The sequence below is a fragment of the Microtus pennsylvanicus genome, chromosome 22 (genome assembly GCF_037038515.1).
Source record: "Microtus pennsylvanicus isolate mMicPen1 chromosome 22, mMicPen1.hap1, whole genome shotgun sequence".
Lineage (NCBI taxonomy): Eukaryota > Metazoa > Chordata > Mammalia > Rodentia > Cricetidae > Microtus > Microtus pennsylvanicus.
In genome coordinates, this window is record NC_134600.1 from 19,795,906 (window position 1) to 19,819,263 (window position 23,358).

The 23,358-nt window shown below is 42.7% G+C and overlaps 1 protein-coding gene across 1 annotated transcript in view; it reads right to left on the bottom strand.

Annotated features, from left to right (window-relative positions):
• Positions 1-7,688: 7,688 nt before the first annotated feature.
• Positions 7,689-23,358, bottom strand: part of Ndc80 (NDC80 kinetochore complex component) — a 36,846-nt gene continuing 21,176 nt past the window's right edge. The window contains exons 12-17 of the mRNA XM_075956220.1: positions 21,849-22,001; positions 18,480-18,569; positions 13,776-13,868; positions 12,464-12,594; positions 11,021-11,123; positions 7,689-7,962 (exon numbers count right to left, since the gene is read on the bottom strand). Of these exons, the coding sequence (XP_075812335.1) occupies positions 7,825-7,962; positions 11,021-11,123; positions 12,464-12,594; positions 13,776-13,868; positions 18,480-18,569; positions 21,849-22,001 (708 nt within the window). The 3' untranslated portion in view covers positions 7,689-7,824. The remainder of the gene's footprint in view (positions 7,963-11,020; positions 11,124-12,463; positions 12,595-13,775; positions 13,869-18,479; positions 18,570-21,848; positions 22,002-23,358) is intronic.

The following is a 23,358-nucleotide window of genomic DNA, read 5'->3' on the forward strand; positions in this document are numbered from 1 at the left end:
TTTGGATTTTCGAGACAGGGTTTCTCCGTAGCTTTTGGTTCCTGTCCTGGAACTAGATCTTGTGGACCAGGCTGGCCTCGAACTCACAGAGATCCGCCTGCCTCTGCCTCCCGAGTGCTGGGATTAAAGGCGTGTGCCACCACCGCCCGGCCAGCTCTCACTTTTTAAACGTAGACTACAGGTAATTCTTCTCAACTTCACAACTGGATTTCTTTTAAATTCTAACAGTTTGACTTTTGGGTTTAATAAACATTGCTAGCAGAAGCAGAAGCCAGTTTGATACGGTACGAGAGCTGTCAGAGTGAGGAGATGTGTACAATCAGATTTAAACCTCCTTTTTTTATTTTTTCATTCAAATATTTACACCTCCTAATCCCCTCTCGCTCCTCCACACTTCCTCCTCCCTCTCCCTCCCTGCTTGAGAGAGGGCAGGGAACCCTGCCCTGTGGGAAGTCTAAGGCCCTCCCCCCTATATCCAGGCCTAGAAAGCTGTGCATCCATATAGACTAGGGTCCCAAAAAGCCAGAACATGCCGTAAAAACAAGTCCCAGTGCCTTTATCAATGGCTTCTCAGTCAACCCCCACTGATCAGAATAGCTAAAATCAAAAACACCAATGATAGCCTTTGCTGGAGATGATGTGCTGTAAGGGGAACACTCATCCATAGCTGGTGGGAATGCAAACTTGTACAACCACTTTGGAAATCAGTGTGGTGGTTTCTCAGGAAATTGAGAATCAACCTACCTCAGGATCCAGCAATACCACTCTTGGGAATATACCCAAGAGATGCCCAATCATACTACAAAAGCATCTGTTCAACTATGTTCATAGCGGCATTATTTGTAATAGCCAGAACCTGGAAACAACCTAGATGCCCCTCAATGGAAGAATGGATAAAGAAAGTGTGGAATATCTACACATTAGGATTAAAACCCTTTTAAAAGAGCATTTGGCATGAGTGAAAAGGTGCCTGATTTGCAGCTTATAACTCCTTATCCGACAGTGGTGACGCCTACGTACTTACATTATTTCAGACACTGTCTCACGACAACAGAAAGAAAGCAGCATCCCTCTCTTTCCTGTAGACTGAGTTTTGTTTCTCATCTAGGTTTTGGTTTCCTAAAAGAGAAGTCATCCGTTCAGTGAAAACTGACTGTTTCTTGCATTCCTCTTGTAGGACCATTAGCTTGTTATTGCAGCATCCCCGGAAGTTGAGCAACAGCACAAGCGGGCATCATTTGGTTCTGGGTGGCCATGGGAAACACGAGAGATGAACACAGTTTTCTTTCTTGCCCTCCTCAAAGCCTGTAAGGTTTAGAGTTAAATGCCCAATCAGGTGAAATTTCACCAAACCCAGGCCCGTTTCTCCTCTCAGTCATTATCTGACTTGAAGTGGCTCCAGCTCTTCTAAGTGCCCTTCTGTTGCCCCTGGGGAGTTAGCGCCTAGCACGCCTAGCACGATTGGAAGGTGATCTGGGTTAGAAATGTTTTTCTAGAGGAAACAGATTTGCAAAGATAGAGTTACACAAATCACCCTGGATGTGCTACACACAGAGAGTCAGACATCATCATCCTTTGTTACACACACACACGCACACACACACACACTCACATTCAACACACACACACACACGCACACACACACTCACACTCAACACATGCACACACACACACACTCACACTCAACACACACACACACGCACACACACACACACTCAACACACACACACACACACACACACACACATGGCCCACTTTGAAAGGCAAGCTACCCAGGACAAAAGGGCAGAGATACTCTTGAGTTTTCGTGGTTTTCTTTTCTTGGTTTTAGAATAGCTGTTTCCTGCCTCTACAGCTGCTGGGTGTGTCCCTTCTCCTGTTCCTGTGATCTAAACCTAAAAAAGGAATCTTGAAAAAGAATGAAGATCTTAAAGTCAAGTTCTAAGCTCACACATTTTCACACACCCACTGTTTGCTTACAGGGTCCCATCTTAGATCTACAGGGTCTCAGCCCTTTCTGTTTTGGAGAATGTTTTTGCCTTCCTGCAGGACAAAAAAAGTTGCATTAAATAGCATATTGTTTCAGCTTTACAAGTCTACAACCTAAACACTGCTTCGGACTCAAAGCCACATTCCTTAAGATTCCCTCTCTCAAAGCAACACACAAGGAAGAGACAATAGAGGCCTTTACTGGTTTAATTGTGTTTTCTCTACTCTGTGTTTCCCAAGCCTCTAAACCTGCTCCCAGGGGAGAACTGTGCTCCAATGGGAAACAGCCAGTAGAATGGGAAGAAAAACGTCCCCCATATATTTAACAGTTTATGCTCTACACAAATCAGAGCTCCCATTTTCCTCTGTCCATCCAGGAGCCTTGGAGCTCCATCCCTGCCAGGCTTCTCTGTAGCTCTTTAGCCAGCAAAATCACTTCTCCAATCAGCACCGTGTCCTCTAAGCAGGACTGGGGAAACACTGATAACGGAGATAAATGATGTTTTTCTCTGGACATGGAAACACGATTCTAACCAAACATAATCAACACTGTACTGCATTTGTAAAATCATGACTAGAAATTCCTTAGTGGGTCAACCCATAGCAAACCTCATGGTAAGGTCCTCTTCAGTTGATTCTATTGAGAAATCCCTCAGTCAGTTATCCACAAGAATGGCTTGGTATATGGAATTTCCTATTGGTACTGAGGTGTATTTAATTTTAGTTCATTTTGGTATGTCTGTGTATGTATGCATACATGCATGTGGGTGTCCATAGAGGCCAGAAGGGGGATTGGATGCAATGGAGCTGGAGTTAGAGGTGACTGTGAAGCCTCCTGATATGCCCTTGACTGCTATTTCCAACCAACTCTCTCTCCCTTCTTCCCTCTCTCCCTCTCCCTCCCTCCCTCTCTCTGTCTCTCTGTCTCTGTCTCTCTCTCTGTGTGTGTGTGTGTGTCTGTGTGAAGCCTCCTGATATGCCCTTAACTGCTGAGAGCCATCTTTCCAACTCTCTCTCTCTCTCTCTCTCTCTCTCTCTCTCTCTCTCTCTCTCTCTCTCTCATCTTTCTATTGCTTGTTTGAGATGAGGGTTTTACTGTGTAGCCTTGGCTGTCCTGGAACTCACTCTATAGACCAGGGTGGCCTTGAACTCACAGAGATTCCCCTTGCCTCTGCCTTCTGAGTGGTGGGATCAAAGTCATGGGTCACCACTTCCCCTGTTGTTTTTCATTAAATACAGTGGCTGCCTCTGAAACAACTGCTCTCTTAAACAGCAATTGCAACTCCAGCAGCTACCAGCAGCTGCACTGGCCACAGCCATGTGGGAATCCTGTGTCCCCAGGCGCCGATTCTATCACAACCAATAAAGGAACTTTATCTAGATCTCTATCCTTCTACAGAACTCAGGACTCAAAAACTGATGTGACATTAGGCTCACCCAGAGAGGCTAAAAAGCAAATAGCTATCCTCTCCTTTCTGGTGAGGGGGCGTTCTTCTGCTCAACCCCCACTTAAGAACCCTCCCTACCACTTCCTGTCTGCTAGCTGTTGATTCAGTCCCCAGGTTAATTTTATTTAATCAAACAAATGTAACACATCTTTGCATTGTTAACAAAAGCAGCAAAAAAAAAAAGTAGCACACCTTTACACATTTAAAATAATATTCCATAACAGCAATTGCTGCTTAGGACCGCAGTTGTTTAAGAGGCAGCCACTGCATTTAATGGAAAAAACAAAAACAAAAAACACAGGGAGATGGTGGCCCATGCCTTTAATTCCAGCTCTCAGGGAGGCAGAGGCCAGGGGAACCTCTGTGAGTTCAAGGCCATGCAGGTCTACAGACTGAGTTCCAGGACAGCCAAGTGAAGTATTACTATGTTGCTCTTACTGTTCTCTAGAATAATATTCTCTAGATTTTAAGCTCAAGATATCCTGTGCTTCCCAAGTTTGTACTACAGATGGGTTTGGCTTCAAAAATTTATTGTTTACTGGATGTCTTCTTAATTCTCAGTGACTTTCCCATAGATTTGGAGTCCCCTGAATCTTCTTTTTTCTCTCTCTCTTATTTGATTGAATCTCCCCCATTCCTCCTCTTCCTGCTTTTCTCTCATTTATTCCAGGTTGGCTTCAAATTCACCACGTAGCCCAGCATATCATTGAATTCATGCCCAGTGCTGAGATTATAGGTGGATACCACGACACCCAATATTTTAGTTACATTTCTATTGGTGTGAGAAGGAATTGCAGACAATGCAATTTATAGAAGAAAATGTTTAATTTGGGGCTTAAAGTTTCAGATGGTGAGTTCCATGGCAGTAGGCAGGCAAGAATGGCACTGGAGAAGTAGCTGAGAGCTCAGATCTTGAGACACAAGTGGGAATCGTGTGGCCTTTTTAAAACTCAAAACACTTCCCGGTAAGACCGGAGCTACACAGTTTATTAGAGATGGGTTGATTGGGATATCAGAATTAGCCAGTGAGGGCTAGAGCTAATGGGCCAAGCATTGTTTAAATGAAAAAAAAAAAAACAACTCAAAACTCACATTCAGTAGCAATTCTCCCTATTCTTCCCAAACTGTTCCACAAACTGGTGGGGGGGGGGGCAAACATTCAAATATATGAGTCTAAGGGGGCACATTCTCATTCAAGCCACTACAGCCAGTTTATGGGTTTCAAGCATGTTACGCAAGTGCTCTACCAACTGAGGGATGCCCCTAGCCCCCAGCTCCTTTTCTTTGCCATGGGATAGACAGACACTTTCTTATGGGCATGCCATCTGTAGCTATCAGTCTGTGGTCATCGGAAGATAACTCGTCTCATGAGTGCCAGGAAACAGAAGGAGTGCACTAGGTATAGCCTACACAGCTACTCCCTCACTAGTGACATGTTGAAGGAGCTGCGGGCTGTGTTCCTGCTGCTTGGCTCCCGGCCACCTGGCTAGCTTATGTCCCGAAATAACAACACACAAACTGTATTCTTTTAAACACTGCTTAGCCCATTAGCTCTAGCCTCTTCTCATATCTTGCCTAACCCATATTTAGTAATCTGTGTAGCACCAGTCTTACCGGGAAAGATTCAGCATGTCTGACCTGGTGGCTTGCTTCATCGTGTCTGCCCTGGAGGAGGAGGCATGGCATCTTACCTCACTGCCTTCTTCCTCCCAGCATTCTGTTCTGTTTACTCCACCTACCTAAAGGCTGGCCTATCAAATGGGCCAAGGCAGTTTCTTTATTAGCCAATGACCTTCCTCCATCAGTGACATACTTCCTCCAGCTTGGTGTCACCTAAAGCTCCTACCACCTCCCCTAACAGTGCCACCAGCTAGGGGCCAAGCATTCCAGATATGAACCCGTGAGGGGGTATTTCACATTCAATATATATGTATCCAAAGATGCAGACCAAACCAGGTCTGCTACGACATGCCTGTGATCGCAGCAGTCTGGAGTCTGAGGCAGGATGACTGTGAGCTGAGGGGCTGTAACTAATTTACTACCTAATTTCTTGAGAGAAGACACTTTCCTTGTGATGTCGAAAGGTAAGCAAGGACAAGTTTTCTCATTAGTCCATGCTTCTCAGTTTGCATTTTTTATGTGTGCATGTGTGTGTTCATGCACATATCTGTGTGTATATATGGAAACCAGAGGTCTACTATAGCTAGCCTCCTTTCTTTCCCTATACCTTATTTCTGAGGCAATTTCTACTGATTAGAAACTCACAGATTCCACTCTCCCTTCTCCCCCCACTTCTTTTTTTTTTTAATATTTATTTATTTATTATGTATACAATGTGTCTGTATGCCTGCAGGCCAGAAGAGGGCGCCAGACCTCATTACAGATGGTTGTGAGCCACCATGTGGTTGCTGGGAATTCAACTCAGGACCTTTGGAAGAGCAGGCAATGCTCTTAAATTTTATTTTTTCTGGCTATTTTTTGAGACACAACCTTAGTGTACTCGCCAGTTACACTAGATCATGTAAAGAAAATGAATTTCAAAGCTATGGATTTTCCTCTGGTCCCACTTTATTAACAATGCAGTTTTAAGATTTTAGCCGCCCATACTTTATGTCTAGCAATAGTTCGGCAGCTCACGTTTTTCCAGACTATTTTCACTGTTTCCGTTTCTCAGACAGGCCAGCCTGTTGAATATTCAAGTCCTGGCTCCACGAGGCTGGGAGACACCTCATGGAGCCTGCTTGTTACCAAGTGCCCAGTTGGTCTCGGTCAGTGCTGCTCTGCTGCTCCGTGAGCTCTCAGGAGCAGCAGTAACCCCATCACCCTCAGTGAGTAGTCCCCCCCACAGGGTTTCCACACGACTTGTTTCTGACTCTAAGGCCACTGTTCTCAGGAGCAGCAGTAACCCCATCACCCTCAGTGAGTAGTCCCCCCCACAGGGTTTCCACACGACTTGTTTCTGACTCTAAGGCCACTGTTCTCAGGAGCAGCAGTAACCCCATCACCCTCAGTGAGTAGTCCCCCCCACAGGGTTTGCACACGACTTGTTTCTGACTCTAAGGCCACTGTTCTCAGGAGCAGCAATAACCCCATCACCCTCAGTGAGTAGTCCCTCCCACAGGGTTTGCACACGACTTGTTTCTGACTCTAAGGCCACTGTTCTCAGGAGCAGCAGTAACCCCATCACCCTCAGTGAGTAGTCCCCTCCACAGGGTTTGCACACGACTTGTTTCTGACTCTAAGGCCACCGTGGTGCCCCATACATTGTTCTGCTTGACTTGAACAGGCAGAGTCTTCCTCTTCCCTGGCAGGTTCTCCTGAGTGTTAAAACCACCTCTAGACTGTGTTCATTTAGCTCTATCTGCAGATAACTGTCTTTTCATCGACATTTCCTCACGGATAGAGTAGGGAGCTTAGGGAGCTTGGGGGTCCCTGCCCAGAGGTTCTATAAGACGTACATAATTGACTGGAGTGGGGAACTTTGTGGTAGTGTAGCCTCCCTTAAGCTGCCCAAAGCTCTTCAGTGTGAAGGTGTTTATGAGCTGCCCATGCTATCGGCGGCACTCTTCCTGGTCTAAGTGCTGGTGTGCTGTCCTGGAGGATTCCTGGTGCTGCGGCACTCTTCCTGGTCTAAGTGCTGGTGTGCTGTCCTGGAGGATTCCTGGTGCTGTAGCTGCCTTGAGTCATTTGTGATCCTACAAGTGACCCCAATAGGGGGCTGGAGAGATGGCTCAGTGGCTAAGAGCATTGCCTGCTCTTCCAAAGGGCCTGAGTTCAATTCCTGGCAACCACATAGTGGCTCACAACCATCTGTCATGAGGTCTGGTGCCCTCTTCTGGCCTGTAGACATACACACGGACAGAATATTATATGCATAATAAATAAATAAATATTAAAAAAAAAAACCAAAAAAACGAGTGACCCCAATGAACTCACTGATTCACTACCCGGATTGGGATGGAATCCTTTTTCTTTGTTTTTTGTTACCTTTTTCATTCGGGTGAAGGAAGGGTGAACAGATGCTTCTTCCCACCATCCGAGGAAAAGTCACAAGGACCTGAGAGTCAATATGTCTGGCTCTGCTGGCCAAGTGGTGTCTTCTTTAGATTGTTTGACACCATCACAGTGGGCAAGCACTTGCAGAAAGTCAGCATGTCTTACTCGGTTCACACTGTAGTTGCTAACTCCCGGTTTAGCCCACACCATGTTCTTTCATCAGAAGTGAGTCAGAGAAATGAAGGGAAACTCTCACTTTACTAATGTACTTTATTAACTGTCTGTTACACCGAAAAGGCTAATCTACCACCTTACCACAGTTTTGGGATATATACATTTTTAGTTAATATACATCTATGACAGATAGAAGACAGCCACCGTCGATTTATCTTCATTCACCAGGAGTCTTAAATAGAGCAGCGCTGCTCTTGTACTTCTCTGCAATCTCTTTGATATTTTCCAAGAGATCTTCAGACATGCTTCCTTCATACTCTGCGTCCACTTTAGCAGTCTGTTCTTCAAGGTGTTTCTAGTGGAAACAATTCACAACTCTTAATGTACAAACAAGTGTGACATTTACCTACAAGAATGACATTTGCAAATGAAGAGGAGAACCAGGTGGATGTAATAGTAGATGACTGTAAACTCAGCATGTGAGAGGCTGAGACAGGAGGATCCCAGTTTCACACCAGTCTGGACTGCTAAGAAAGACCAGAGAAAGAGAGAGAGAGCAAGCTCCACCAGGAGCAAATTCAGTCTCCAGGACCTCTGCCAGTCTGGGTATGAGTGAACCTGGGTCCTTCAAGGGAATAGGCAGGAACCAGAGATCTCGGCGAGCCTAGGCGTGAGTCTGGGACATCAGAGAGAGTAGGCCTGAGCCAGGACCTCTGTGGGTTAGGGCATTGGTCTGGGACATCAAAGGGAATAGGCAGGAACCTGGAACCTCGGCTGGTCCGAGTGTGACCTCTGAGGAAGTAAGGCTCACCCGAGCCTGAGACTTCCAAGGCAATTGACTGGAACCAGAAACCTTTCTAGGTCCAACTCCAACCCAGGGACTTCTGCAGGAGGGAATCCAGATCAGGATTTACAGATAAAGATCAAAGCCAGCAATTTAGGCCAAAGTAGGCCCCAGGCAAGGAAATCTGTTTGGGAAACAGATTCCACAGGAGTGGGACTGTAAGCCACCTAGGACAGAGAGAGCCAGAGGAAACAAGCTCCACAGGGAGCAAATCTAGTCCTGGGAGCCAACCCAGTCCCATAACACTGGCAGATCAGGATTGAACCAGTGACCAGATCCAGCGATCTCCACCAGAACAGGTCCAACTCCAAGCCAGGGACTTCTGCAGGAGGGGATCCAGACCAGGATTTACAGAAACAGATCAAAGCCAGCAATCTAGGCTAAAGTAGGCCAGAGACAGACAACTCCAAGGGAGCATAGCAAAGCACAAGAACACTGAGCTATCTCCAGGAACAGGAGTAACCAACAGGGTAACTAGAACTGTGACCCTGACTGTACCACGAGGAACAACTATCTGAGCTTTTCTTTTTTTTGATTCACTGGCATCTAGAATATTATTCAACAGAATCTCAGACAGCCCAACCACACCTAATAGAGGAAAAGATGAGTAGAAAAGGTAAGATCACATGCTACACCACAAAGAACAAGACAACACCAGTAAAACCTAAAGACCCTACAACAGCAATACCTGAACAACCAAATATGGATGAACCAGAAGAAAATGACCTAAAATATAACTTCAAGAGAATGTTTGAAATTCTTAAAGATGAAATGAGAAATTCCCTTAAAGAAATTGAGGAAAAGACAAACAAAAAATTGGAAGATATCAGCAAATCACTCAAAGAAAACCAAGAAAAAGAAATCAAACATATAAAAGAAACTATCCAGGACTTGAAAACTGAAAAGGAAACAATAAAGAAAACACAAAACATAAAAAGACACAGGCTAACAGAATGGATATGAAACCAGGATCCATCCTTCTGCTACATACAAGACACCTCAACCTCAAAGACAGACATTACTTCAGAGTAAATGGTTGGGAAAATATTTTCCAATCAAATGGACCTAAGAAACAAGCAGGTGTAGCAATCCTAATATCTAACAAAATAGACTTCAAACTAAAATCAATCAGACGATATGGAGAGGGACACTTCAAACTCATCACAGGAAAAATTCATCAAGATGAAGTCTCAATTTAAATAGACCTCTAACCTGCAAGAAAATAGACGCAGTCACTGAGTCTCCCAACCAAAAAGAGTCCAGGGCCGGGTGGTTTCAGTGCAGTATTCAGAACTTCAAAGAAGAGCTAATACCTATACTCATCAAATTGTTCCACAAAATAGAAACAGAAGGAACATTGCCAATTATGATGCTACAGTTACCCTGATAATGAAACCACACAAAGACTCAATCAAAGAGAATTACAGACCAAACTGCCTCATGAATTTGATGCAAAAATACTCAAAAACAGAAACAAAAACAAAAACACTGGCAAACTAATCAAGGACACATAAAAAAAAATCCACCATGATCAAGTTAGCTTCATCCTAGAGATGCAGGGCTGGTGCAACATCTATCCATCTATTTCAAAACCTAGCCAGTGGATCACTAATAGTCAGATATGGTACTGGATGCTTCCCTTCCTAACCCCTCTTTCGTTATTTCTCTTAGTGCTATTAATTATGCCCTGTCTCATAAACCTCTTGTCTAAATTTCTTTAATAACAAATCCAAAGATTTCTAACCAGACATTGAACAAGTTACTATTGCAGGATTACCAGCCTATAGCTACATAGCCAGAGGCCTGTACATCCAGTTATATCCCGGGGATGAAGATCAAGATTGTCCCAAGAACTTCAATGCCCCAAAGCAGCAGGAAGTAGTCTCATGAAAACATCGCCCACTTCTAATCCCCCTGTTATTTATTAACAAATAAAAAGGGGGAGTGCAGGGTAAAAGGGACAACTGGAATAGGAAACCAACCAATCACGGAGCACCCTGACTCTGAACCCAGAGCCAGTGAGAGAAACACACCTTGGATTTGAGACCTGGGCCAGGGAAAGAAACATTGTTATTCCTGAACCCAGGACTAAAGACATGTGCTCTGACTCTGAAACTAGTGTCAAAGAAACACACACTGTCCCTAGAATCAGAGGGAGACAAAGAAATGTGCCCTGGTCCTAAGATTAGAGACACCAGTCTGACAGTGGGGGGATCTAGGCCCACTGAATGTGGGTGGCAGTTGAGTGGCTGGGGCAGACTGTGGGGCGACTGGCAGTGAGAGCAAGCTTTATCTCTACTGCCTGTACTGGCTTTCTGGAACCCATTCTCTTTGTAGGGATACTCTGCTCAGCCTAGGTAGCGGGGAGAGCAGTGGTCCTGCCTCAAAGCAACTGCTAGACTTTGTTGACTTCCCACGGGAAGCCTTACCTTCTCTGGAGTGGACAGGGAATGGGATGGGAGGATGTTGGAGGGAGCAGGAGGAGGGGGGCAGTGGGAACTGGGATTGGTATGTAAAATGTTAAAAGATAGGGTTTTTTCAAATAAATAAATAAGAGCTTCATACTTACTTCCAAAGACCCTACATGTGTAGCAACCATCTCTAAAAGATGCTGTAAATTACTTCCCACTTTTCTCCTTTCTTCAGCTGTGCTTTGTAGAACCAGTTGGTATCTACAGAATTAAAATAAAACGACTTGTTTAATATCTAGAAAATAAGTGAATAAATTACTACAGTGTAGTAACCTGAGCAAAATGCAAATTTTGCATTTATATATGTTACTATTTTCCCTGAGAAATATTTGGTGGATATAGAAAACCATGCCTGGCCAGAAGTGGTGGCGCACGCCTTTAATCCCAGCTCTCAGAAGGCAGAGATGGGCGGATCTCTGTGAGTTTGAGGCCAGCCTGATCTATAGAGTGGAGTTCCAGGACAGGCTCCAAAGCTATAGAGAAACCCTGTCCACCCCCACTCCCAAGAAAACCATGCCTGGTAGAATCCACCCAAATGCCATTGTGTAAGCACACAGCTCAGATCTCTCCCAGCTGCTTCTGGTCACTCGCTGTGTGGTCAGCTACCCTGATGAATGACCCTCCATTCCATTTCAGACGAACCTTGCACCTCTTCGCCCAAGCTCTAGGCTATGGTGCCTACCTGGCCTTGTAGGTCCTGAGTTGAAGAGTTCCGTATTTATTGTATTACTTACGCATTTCGGAATTATTAAGATGTCTACAGCCAGGTGTGGTGGAGCACACCTTTAATCCCAGCAAAGACAGGCAGTCTGAACTACACAATGTGTTCCACAATAGCCAGGGCTACATATAAAGAAAGACCCTATCTCAAAAACAAAACAATGGCTGCTTGGTGGTGGCTCACATCTGGAATACCAGAACTTGGGAGGCTGAGGCAAGCATACCTCTGTGAGTCAAGGCCAGCCTGGTCTACAGACCAGGACAGGCTCCAAAGCTACACAAAGAAACCCTGTCTCGAAAAACCAAAACCAAAAAGAACGAAAACCCCATAAAACAAACAAACAAACAAAAAACAATAACAAGAACAAAAATAACAAAAAACTCAAACCAGGGGCTGGAGAGATGGCTCAGAGGCTAAGAGCATTGCCTGTTCTTCCAAAGGTCCTGAGTTCAATTCCCAGCAACCACATGGTGGCTCACAACCATCTGTAATGGGGTCTGGTGCCCTCTTCTGGTGTGCAGGCATACACACAGACAGAATATTGTATAATAAATAAATAAATAAATAAATATTAAAAAAAAACTCAAACCAACCAACCAAACAAACAAAAAATGGATTCATTTCCAGGCATTAAAAGCTATTTAATAATCTAGCTGGGCAATAACTCTAATAGTGGCATAAGGTATCTTAATTTTTTGACTTAAATTCTTAAAATATCATTCTTTGCACCACAAATAGTTTCATAATAGGAATTAAAGATAAAAAACAGGAAGCAGCTTTACAAAGTTTAAAGAATCAGATCTTGGCGAGGTGAACTTACTCTCGCTGGACAGCCTCTAGCTCATCCATGGCTTCGCTGAGGCCCTCGTTCACAGCACTCTCCAGTAGGTGCTTGTGTTTCTCCAGGGATTCAAGCTCCCTGTCACACTTCTCATCTTGTGCCTCAGCCTCCTATCGGAGAAAAATCATTTTTTCCATTCATATTCCATTTGCTAAAGGCAGATTTAAGTAAAGTAGGTTAAGCATTAAAAACAAACAAAAAACCAGAACGTTGCATCATTTATATTTCCAAGCTGTTGACTGCCTCCTTTAACTGTTCCAGTGGGGACTCCATATGATAAACACAAATGTGCCCCCTCCAGGAAGATTCTGTGTAGCACTCTATTTAACAATGTTTCAAGTCTAATTTAAGGAAACCTGGTACTTTGATTAAAATTTCACACACATATTAACTATGTTTAGCAAAATTAGTTCCAGTCATTCTCAGATTCCTAGGTTTGTGATGCTGAAGTATGGACTTACAAAGTCTTTCACTTGAGTGCTTTTAAGAATAAACTTAACCTTTTATGCAAGGAATATGATAACAGTAAAATTAATAGGCACACATTTCACACTTCATGTGCAGATCATATTTGGTGTTACAATTTCCAAAACTTCTACACTGCTCAAAAAGCATCCCATATATAGGGCAATACAAATGTTTCTATTTGTGATACGTTGCTGGTATAACTAATAATGACACAGTTGTAAAACTTAATTGTATGATGGCCCGTGAATGGGGTCTCAATGCCTGTCTGAAAATTCAGGGTCGGACAGAACAGTGGCACGCACGACGCACACGACACGCATGACAAACATGACACGCACGACAGGTATGGCACACATGACACGCATGGTGAATATGAATAGACGGAAATTTAGCTGGGAAAGTAAGTTTGCAATGATTTTTTTTCAAGACTTATTTATTTATCATGTACATAGTGTTCTGCCTGCATAACAGAAGAAGGCACAAGATCTCATTATAGATGGTTGTGAGCCACTATGTGGATGCTGGGACCACAATGGGACAATGGAACTCAGGACCACTGGGAGAGCAGCCAGGGCTCTTAACCTCTGAGCCATCTCTCCAGTGCTTTGCAATGATTCTTAATGGACAGTTACTTATGCCCAGGTGGGTCTCAAAGCTGTGTCAATCCTCCCACAGGGTCTTCTAAATGTTGGGACTACAGGTATGAGGACACCACACCTGGCTTTTTTGGCTGAGTTTTGAGGGCTCCTGTCAGCTTTTGTATACCGCCACATCCAGCTAAGATCAGACTCGAGTCAGATGAACACACCGGTCCAGCTCCTACCTTCACAGTTTGTTGGTAAAGGTCGTCCAGCTTGTGCACCTCTTCCTTCAGCATCCTCACATTTCTCCTGCTCTCCGTCTTCATGGTGTTCATCTTGACAGACATCAAAATTAACATTTAACATTATAGGACTTCTATATTTGCTTTTATGCATATTTATTTATTGTGTATGTGAGCGTTCTGCGAGCATGGGTATGCCTGGTGACCAAGGAGGTAAGAGGGAGCCAGATTCTTTGAGACTGGTGTTAACAGATGGTTGTAAGCTGCCATGTGGATGTTGGGAATCAAACCTGGGCTCTTTTCGAGAGCAACAAGTACTCTTAACTGATGAGCACCTTGTTTGTCTATTTTTTTTACTATTTAGTACTATTTTTTTGTACTATTTTATGTGTAAGAGTGTTTTGCATGTACGTATGTATGTATATGTATGTATGTACACCATGTGCACACCAGGTGCCTATGGAGTCCAGAAGATGACATCAGATACCTTGGAATTACAGCTACAAGGGACTGTGAGCTGCCATGTGGGTGCTGGTAACTGAACCTGTGTCCTCTGCAAGAGTGGCAAGTGCTCTTAATCATGGAGTCATCGTTCCAGCCCTAGCAGCTACTTCATTTTTTTTTCTTTAAACACAGATGTCAAAACCATACATTAGCAAAGAGCCTCTTTAACAGATGGTGCTGAGAAAACTGGGTATGTACCTGTAGAAGAATGAAATCAGGTCTCGAGTCTCACACTACATGAGACACTGAAAATAGATCACAGACTTCATGTGAAGACAGGACATGCTGAAACTGCAGGGAAGACACATCAACTATGCCCAGTGTCAACAATCATCCTATGCAGAGGCAGGAACTTCTGAATGGACTGTGACAGCAGAGAACACAACCCAAGGACTGACACATGGGATTATAGCAAATCAAAAACCTGCCTAACAATGGAAACAACCTCACAACTCGAGACAGCTTACAGATTTGAGGAATCATTGCCAACTCTGTATCAGATAGGGGTCTATTATGTAAAAACAGCCAAGATTAAACCAAATCCAATCCATACATGAAGTAATGAAGTGAGCAGTCCGTTCTCAAAGGAAGAAATAGAAATGGCCAATGATATTTGATGACGGGTTCAACATCCTAAGCCATCAGGGAAAGGTGAATTAAAAATGATTATAATGCCACCTTACTAGCTCGGAATGACTTTCATCAAGAAAACAGATGACAGCAAATGCTGGCAGGAATCTGGGAAAGAGGAACCTTTATCACTGCTAGTGAGCATATATATTGCAGCTACTGTGGAAATCAGTAAGTAGGTTTGTCAAAAATAAGAAAGCGGTGGGGGAGACGGCTCAGTGAAGAGCACTGGCTGCTCTTACAGAGGACCTGGGTTCGGTTCCCAGCACCCACTTGGTGGCTCACAACCATCTATGACTCCAGTTCTAGGGATTCTCTTCTGGCCTCCACAGTCACCAAGGATGTACACATATATGCAGGAAAAATATTCACACACATAAAAATAAAGATAAACAAATCTTTGAAAAAAACTACAACCAAAACTATCATATCATCTGCCTATATGCCTCAGTGATTAAGAGCACTTCTTGTTCTTCCAGAGGACCAGCATTTGATTCCCAACACTCACACCAGGCGGTTCACAACCACCTGTAACACCAGCACCAGGAGGGTCTGACATCTCTCATCTCTGTGGGCACACATACACTCACATGCTTATATACACATATTTAAAAGTAATAAAAATGACATTTATAGGAAAATGGGTCAAACTGCAATTCAGAATGTTAACTGAAATAAACTGTATTCAGATAAGTACTATGTTTTCACTCATGTGTGGAGCCTTGATTTAAGTTTCTATGTGTGAGGGGTTGGTGTACATGTGTGGATGACTCATGAAACTAGAGAAATGGGAGAAGGAAAAAAGAGACCTGAAGGATTCGGGTACAGGGGCACTGAAAGAAGATAATGCAATATTGTACTGGGACAGCAGAAAGTAGGTTGCTGTGGGCAATGGAAAAACAGGGGAGGGGAAGGCAAAGGCCAGAGGGCAGGGTGTGGAAGAAAGCATGTGTAAAAATGCCATTATGAAATCTACTAATTTGTAGCTACCTTAATAATCTTGTAATGGAAAATACTTATTCTTGTAGCCACCGTCCCACTCGAAGTGGAGTCCGTGGGCAGGTGTTGTGCTGTATTAGTAGAGAGACATCTATTACAGGACCAGGCATATGGTCATGCGTAAAGCATTTGCTGAGCCAGTTGTTGCCATGCATGCATCTAATTCCAGCATTGAGAGGACTAAGGAAGGCCCGAAGATTGTGGCTAGAGACTCACCTATACTGAGCAAGACCTTGTCTTAAATAAGAAATGCCTATTTGCCAAATACATTTCAATGGCAATCATTGCATTTTATGTCTGTCGGTGATTGGTTTAATTTTATTGTGATGCCTATAAATTGTTGTACAGGCCTATAGTAGCCTCTTGATAATTATATGTTTATATTTTATGACAACTTTCATGTCTAAAAATCATCTGACCTTTAATATTTGAAAGCATTCATTGGTAAAATAATTTGTTAATGAAATCTTTTTTTGAGAGTTAATCAATTTTATTTTTTTCTGGTTATTTTGACTTTTCCATTTTGATATTTTATTGTTTATGCAGTAATCCATCTTAATATCTATTTTCTAAAATTTAGAAAGGTTTTTGCTATACATACCAGGGTAACCTTGGACTTGTTATGTAGCTGAGGCTAACCTTGAACTCAAGATTCTCTTCTCAGCTTCCAGAGTGCTGGGATTACTGGTATGCACCACCGTGTCTAGCTCAATTATTTTTAAAGTAAATTATGTGTCTAGGTGTTTTGTAAGCAAGTGTACATCATGTTCATGGAGGCCAGAAGAGGGCATCAGATCTGTGGGACTGGAGTTACTGAGGGTTGTGATCAATCAAGCGGGTGCTGGGAATGAACACAGCCCCTTTGGAAGAACAAGTGCTCTTAACTGCTGAGCTACCGCTTCAGCCTATCATCAATTATTATGTACATATATATGTATTTATTTATGTATATAAACGTCTTCCCTGCATGTCAGCATGTGTGTCATGTGCTCCTAGAATCAGAAGAACTGGAATTACAGATGGCTTTGAGTTTCTGTGTGAGTGCCAGAAATTGAATTCAGGTCCTCTGCAAGAGCAACCAGTGCTCTTAATCACTGAAAAAACCTTCCAGTCCCACATACATATAGTTTTTCTTTTTCTTTCTTTTTTCTTTTTTTTTTGAGTCATGGGTTTATGTAGCCCAGAACACTGGATTTTCCTGCTTTCCAAATCTGGGATTATAGGTATGTCCTACTGCACAAATGTTTAGGTCATCAACTCTTTTGGTTTTTTGAGACAAGGTTTCTCTGTGCAGCCTTGGCTGTCCTCATGGAGCTCCTCCTGCCTCTGGCTCCTGAGTGCTGGGATTAAAGGTGTGTGCTGCTACCGCTACCACCTTTTTTTTTCCTTCCTTCTTTTCTTTTCCTTCCTTACTTCCTTTTTCTCTTTAAAGACTTATTTTTACGTGGGCTGGAGAAATGGCTCAGAGGTTAAGAGCACTGACTGCTCTTCCAGAGGTCCTGAGTTCAATTCCCCGCAACCACATGGTGGCTCACAACCATCAGTAATGAGATCTGGTGCCCTCTTCTGGCCTGAATGCATATAAGCAGGAAGAACACTGTATACATAATTAATAAATAAGTCTTTAATAAAAAAGAGAGAGAACAGGGAAGAAGTTTCCTTTCTCATAAAAAAAAGACTTATTTTTATGTATATGAGTACTCCATCTGCACGTACAACTTTACGTCAGACGAGGGCATGGGATCCCACTATAGACGGTTGTGAGCCACCATGTGGTTGCTGGGAACCGAACTCAGCACCTCTGGAAGAGTAAGCAGTGTTCCTAGCCACTGAGCCATCTCTTCAGCCCCTCATCAACTTTTTCTTAAAGACTGATTTTTGTTTAAATTTTTCATGACTCAAACTAACTTGCACTATTACTAAACATAGACCATTTTTCATTTTAAGATTTCCTGGCTGTTATGTTTTTTAGATAGGGTCTTAACATGTGACCCAGCCTGGCCTGGAACCTGCAACCCTCCCAGCCTCTGATAACAAAGTGCTGGAATTGCAGGTACAAGGCACACTCCTGACCTCTATTTTATTGAGGAGAAAAAAGGTCTTCCTAGTAAAAAGTATTTGTTTTGTTTTGTTTTTTTTTTTTTTTGGTGGTACTGGGAATTGAACCCAGGGCTGCAGCCACATGCTAAGAAAGTACTTTACCACAGGGCCATGTTTGTGGCCCATAAAGTCAGATGCCATAGAATGTTAACAGTGAAAACAACTTTGTGTGGATTACTTGAATAGCTATTTATGTAAAGCCATGGGTTTTACTTACAGATTGCTTTAAACAAAAGAATAAAACTGGGTGGTAGTGGCTCACACCTTTAATCCCAGCAAATCCCAGCACTCAGGAGCCAGAGGCAGGAAGATCTCAGTGAGTTCAAGGCCAGCGCGATCTACAGAGTGAGTTCCACCTACAGTCAGAGCTACACAGAGAAACCCTGTCTCAGATAAACCAGAATTTAAACCACGTTGCTCAGCAATCACAAGTCACACTCGAGGCTAGGCTGCATTATGTGCACCACTTACCTGCTCTAAAGTGTCCTCCAGTGCAATCTTTTTATTTAAAGCTTTGCTAATTTCTTCCTCGCTTTCATTCAAGAGCTCTTTGAGAGGTACCTAGAAAATATATGAAATATGGGAGTCAAGATATATTAAAAATTCCCACCAGGTATGATTATATTATGATCGAAGACAGTTTCAGAGGAAAAAAATAAAGCCAGGACATTTTAAATATAATATACCATTGGTGAGAAAACATCACATTTTTTTGAAGTCAAGGTTTAGGAAAGAAAAAACAGCTGGTCTCAACCTTCTTCCAAGTGCTAGGATTATGGGTATCCATTACAGTGCCTGACAGTCCACTTCTTTCTATCTGTTTGTATGTATGTACGCATGAGTGCAGGTCCTTGCAGAGGCCAGAGTTGTGTCTCCTTGGAGCTGGAGCTACAGGAGGCTGTGAGGTGACTGATGTGGATGCTGACGGAACCTGGCCTCCGCCAAGAGCAGGACACAGTCTTAACTATGAGCCATCTCTCCAGACCCCATTTCTCTTTATTCCTTCTATTTGTCTACTAACCTGCTGATTTTACTTCAACACCATACTGCATTGTTTCCCACTGTATTGAGAAAACTGAGGTAATACTCACTTTAAAATGATTAAACAGAAATAGTTCTGTTAAATGTAACCTGAAACTAAACTTTCTATACAACTAGTGTATACAAACAGTATACAATTCAGTGGCTGTACTATACTCACATTGTTATTTAAATGCCATTGTACTTTAAACATATTTCATTACTCCAAAAAGAAAATGCCATATATCATTATGTATTAAGTCTTTTTTGCTTCTGATTTTAGGAGACAGGGATTCTCTATGTAGCCCTGGCTGTCCTAGAACTCACTATGTAGATCAGCCTGGCCTCAAAGTTAGAGATCTACGTTCCCCTGCCTCCTGAGTGCTGGGAGTACAGCCTTGTGTCATTACACCTGGCTCTTGAGTAAGTCTTTTAAAGCTACTATTGACTTCTAATTTTGATCAGTTCCTTTCTTATGCTGTCCACCAAACCCAGATATTCTACAACAAACATGGGCTCTACCACTGAATATAAACCCAACTCCTGGTACTGGGTGTGGTTGCACAAGCCTCTAAGCACAGCAGTCTGAGGCCACTCTGGACTACGAGTTACAGTTTCAACAAAACAAAAACAGGATGTGAAAGATGGCTCAGTGAGTAAAGAGCTTGCTGAGCAAGCCTGGAGACCTGAGTTTGATCCTCAGAAACCACCTAAGGTGGAGGCGAGAACTGACCTGCACATGTGTGTCACTGCGTGTACTCTCCCACACGTCTTTTCACAGTCTAATTAAAAGCAAAACAGATGAAAACCCTTGCCAGACCCCAGACAGCACAACACGATGAAACACAAAACCACCCCAGGCCTGTTTTTTGAAGGACTCAATGCCTTTTTACAACTCTCTCCCAACTGGCTGGGATGACAGATGCTCTCCATCATTCCTAACTATTTCTGCTTTCTCCCTTATGGACTTATTTATATTAATTTTGTGGATACATGTGCATGTTGAATGCAGATGCCTATAAAGGCCAGAGACACAGGATTCTCCTGGAGCTGGAGTAAAATCAGGTGTGAATTAGTTGCGGTAGGCACTGGACTTCTAATTTGGGATGTCTTTACAGGCAATGCATGTTCTTAACCACTGAGCTTTCTCTACAGCATTCTACTTCTACGTCCATTGCTCACTACTGTATAAAATATTTCTAGAGTAAAAGTAAATTTTCTGAACATATTCTTTGTGCCTAAATACCTTTTACAACATTATTTAAATCAGGTAATTATTTTCTTGCTGCAGCAATATAAAACCATTCAAAGTAGTGATGTGCAAAATCAGCCAGCTACCTGGCTACTGACAGAAATCAATGTACCAGCGGGCGGTAGTGGCGCATGCCTTCAATCTCAGCCCTTGAGAGTCAGAGGCAGAGGCAGAGGCAGGTGGGTCTCTGTGAGTTTGAGGCCAGCCTGGTCTACAGAGTGAGTTCCAGGACAGCCAGGACTACACAGAGAAACTCTGTCTTGAAAAACAAAAAGCAAAAGAAGTCAATATGCGTAGTTTGACAACTAATGGCTTGCAAAACCAGTAAGCAATGATTTACTGTGTCTACTTTCTTTTCTTAATTGACAGTAAATCTAAACTGAGTGTAGTGTTGTACCCCTTCAATCCCAGCACCTGGAGGAGACTGAGGTCAATCTGGTCTAACAGGCAGTTCCAGGCCAACAGGAAGTACAGTGACATCCTGAAGCAGATGTGGAAGTGGAGTTGCTGTGGCACACATCCGCAGTCCCAGCACTTAGGAGGCTGAGACAGCAGCACTGTCTTGAGTTGAGACCCAGCCAGGCTGCATGGGGAGTTGCAGGCCAGGATTCACAGTAAGATCTCGTCTAAATGCTACTGAAAAGTGGTGTGTATGTGTGAATGGAGCTGGCTTGATGTAAGCAATGTCTTTTCATCAGCAAACCGCTATCTCTGATATGGTTCTCCTTGGCTATTTCATCTCCAGCACACAGCTGGGCTGGAACACAGTCTGTACACAGCAGACACATGGTAGGTGATCAGTTCTCCCATCCCAGTATTAAGCAGACCTGACCTGCTTAGCTTTTGATTAGATAAAGCAGGTTCAGTGGGATGGACATAGTCTGGATGAACAATTCTCAAGGGAAAAACCTATAGCATTAGACTCAACAAATTTGAATTCCAAAGGTAAGTATTTTAAAGGTGGTATTTTAGTATTGGCAATAAATCTGTGACACTTGTGAATAAATCTAAAATTGTAACAAATGTTTTCTCAAAATTATCTCCTTGGTCGTTTCAAAATTAGGAACAGTTTTTTGTTGTTGATTACTGACTTTTTTCCTTTTTCTGCCTTGAAAAATAATTCATTATACTTCATACCTTACTGTGTGTGTTTGGACTATAACTATTCCCACAGGCGTACCACAGATATTTATTTCATCTTTCAAGATTTTTCTGAATGGCTACCATGCTCCAGTCTGGCTAGAAGAACTGATCTGGTAACTAACCTTGTAAGTTTTACCATCAGTAAAGCAGGCACCTGACATTTGCTAATGATCATCTCCCTTCTCCCGAGAGGGGCTGAAGGTAGCTAGACAACAAATCTTACCTCAGATTGTTGACATAGTCCTGACAGATTTTACTTGTAACCAACATTTTAATGGATAGTTGGACGAAGTAAAGGAGGTAGAGAGAAGGCTCTTAAAGTAAAGTCAGCTGTGAAATAAGACATCTACCACTCAGAAGAAAGTGCTCCTTCTTAGTCTAGTCCTATGGCCTTATGGTAAGGTGAGGTTCAGACATAGACTTACATAAACTTGAGCCCTGTATTTGACAAGGCATTTGGCACCAGCTTCAGGATTAAACTTAATTTCAAAGTCATAACCTTTGGAATTCTCAGCACCTTTGGGAATAAGCTTTAATTTTCTAGCCAATTTGTGGTAGTCTGCTAATTGTGCTTCGATCTGGAAGAGAACACAAAAAGAAATGTTAAAAATAAAGCAGTCCTAGACCGTGTGGCTTTCAATGGTCATTTCTGTAACTCTACACAAGTGGTTATGCCAGTTTTTAGTAGTTTGATAATTAACGGACAGTAATATTAAAATATATAAATGAAAAGTTTCGACAATAATTCTAAGGCTGGAATTGGTGAGCAGTATACCAGTGTTCATACTCCATATAAACTAGAGTAAATCCATGTTTAGTTATCAACTTAAACTTATATTCTCAAACCTAGATAAAAATATGAAATAAGACCAAAGTTTAGAGCTGGGCACACGTTTAATCCCAACACTTGGGAGGCACAGGCAGGCAGATCTCTGTGAGTTTGAGGCTAGACTGTTCTACAGAGAGTTCCAGGACAACCAGGGTTACATACAGAAACACACACACACACACACACACACAAACAAAACAACCAAAAACAAAACAAAAAACCCAGTGTGAGGGGGAACCTAAAACTTACATTTGACAGTATATATATTAACACATTTTAATTACCCTAAGTAAAAGAAATAGATAATTTACACTTCAAAGTATTATCTTAACTATATTGAAAAAATTTTTTAGTAGTTCACATTTCTCTGCCCTTCAAGGGTACATCTGTTACCAGGATGGTGTGCTTTCCCTCTAATGGAGTCCCCAGTTTTCCCAAACTCTTAATTTACTTTACAATGTGACATATCTGTTCACTTTTACTAGCTGAATATAAGCTCTATAGAATCAGATCTCTCTCTCTCTCTCTCTCTCTCTCTCTCTCTCTCTCTTTCTCTCTCTCTCTCTCTCTCTCTCTGTGTGTGTGTGTGTCTCCTCCCCAGCCCTAGAACATAGCCTGGCACTTTCTCTTCTCTTCTGTTACTCTCTAGGCCCAATCAGTGGTCTGTTCTACGGCTTCCTGCTCCTCTTTTCAGTCTAATGAAAGAGCATCCAGGAGTGCACTGCTTATGTCTCTAGTTCTTTCTCCCATTATCAGTTCCCACAGTCAACACTTCTGATGATCTAGATGCAGTTGCAACCATTATATTTCACAAGAGTTCTAGATTTTATATTTATATAAATATATACTTATAGTTATATTTCACAAGAGTTCTGCTATACTACCAGGGCAAAATTTAGTACAGAAAAAAGGTTACAGATGCATTGTGTAGGTGAGTTTTTCTAATTTAGACAGACCTTTGATACTCTCAGCTCTCGGGTACCCAGCCCACTAAGTTCTTTTCTCATGGCCAGAGTTGGACTCCTCCCTAGGCCACTGCTTACCTACCTCCTAGATTATTTTCTTCTTTCAGCACGTTCAACCAAAAAAAATGCTATTCCTTTTAG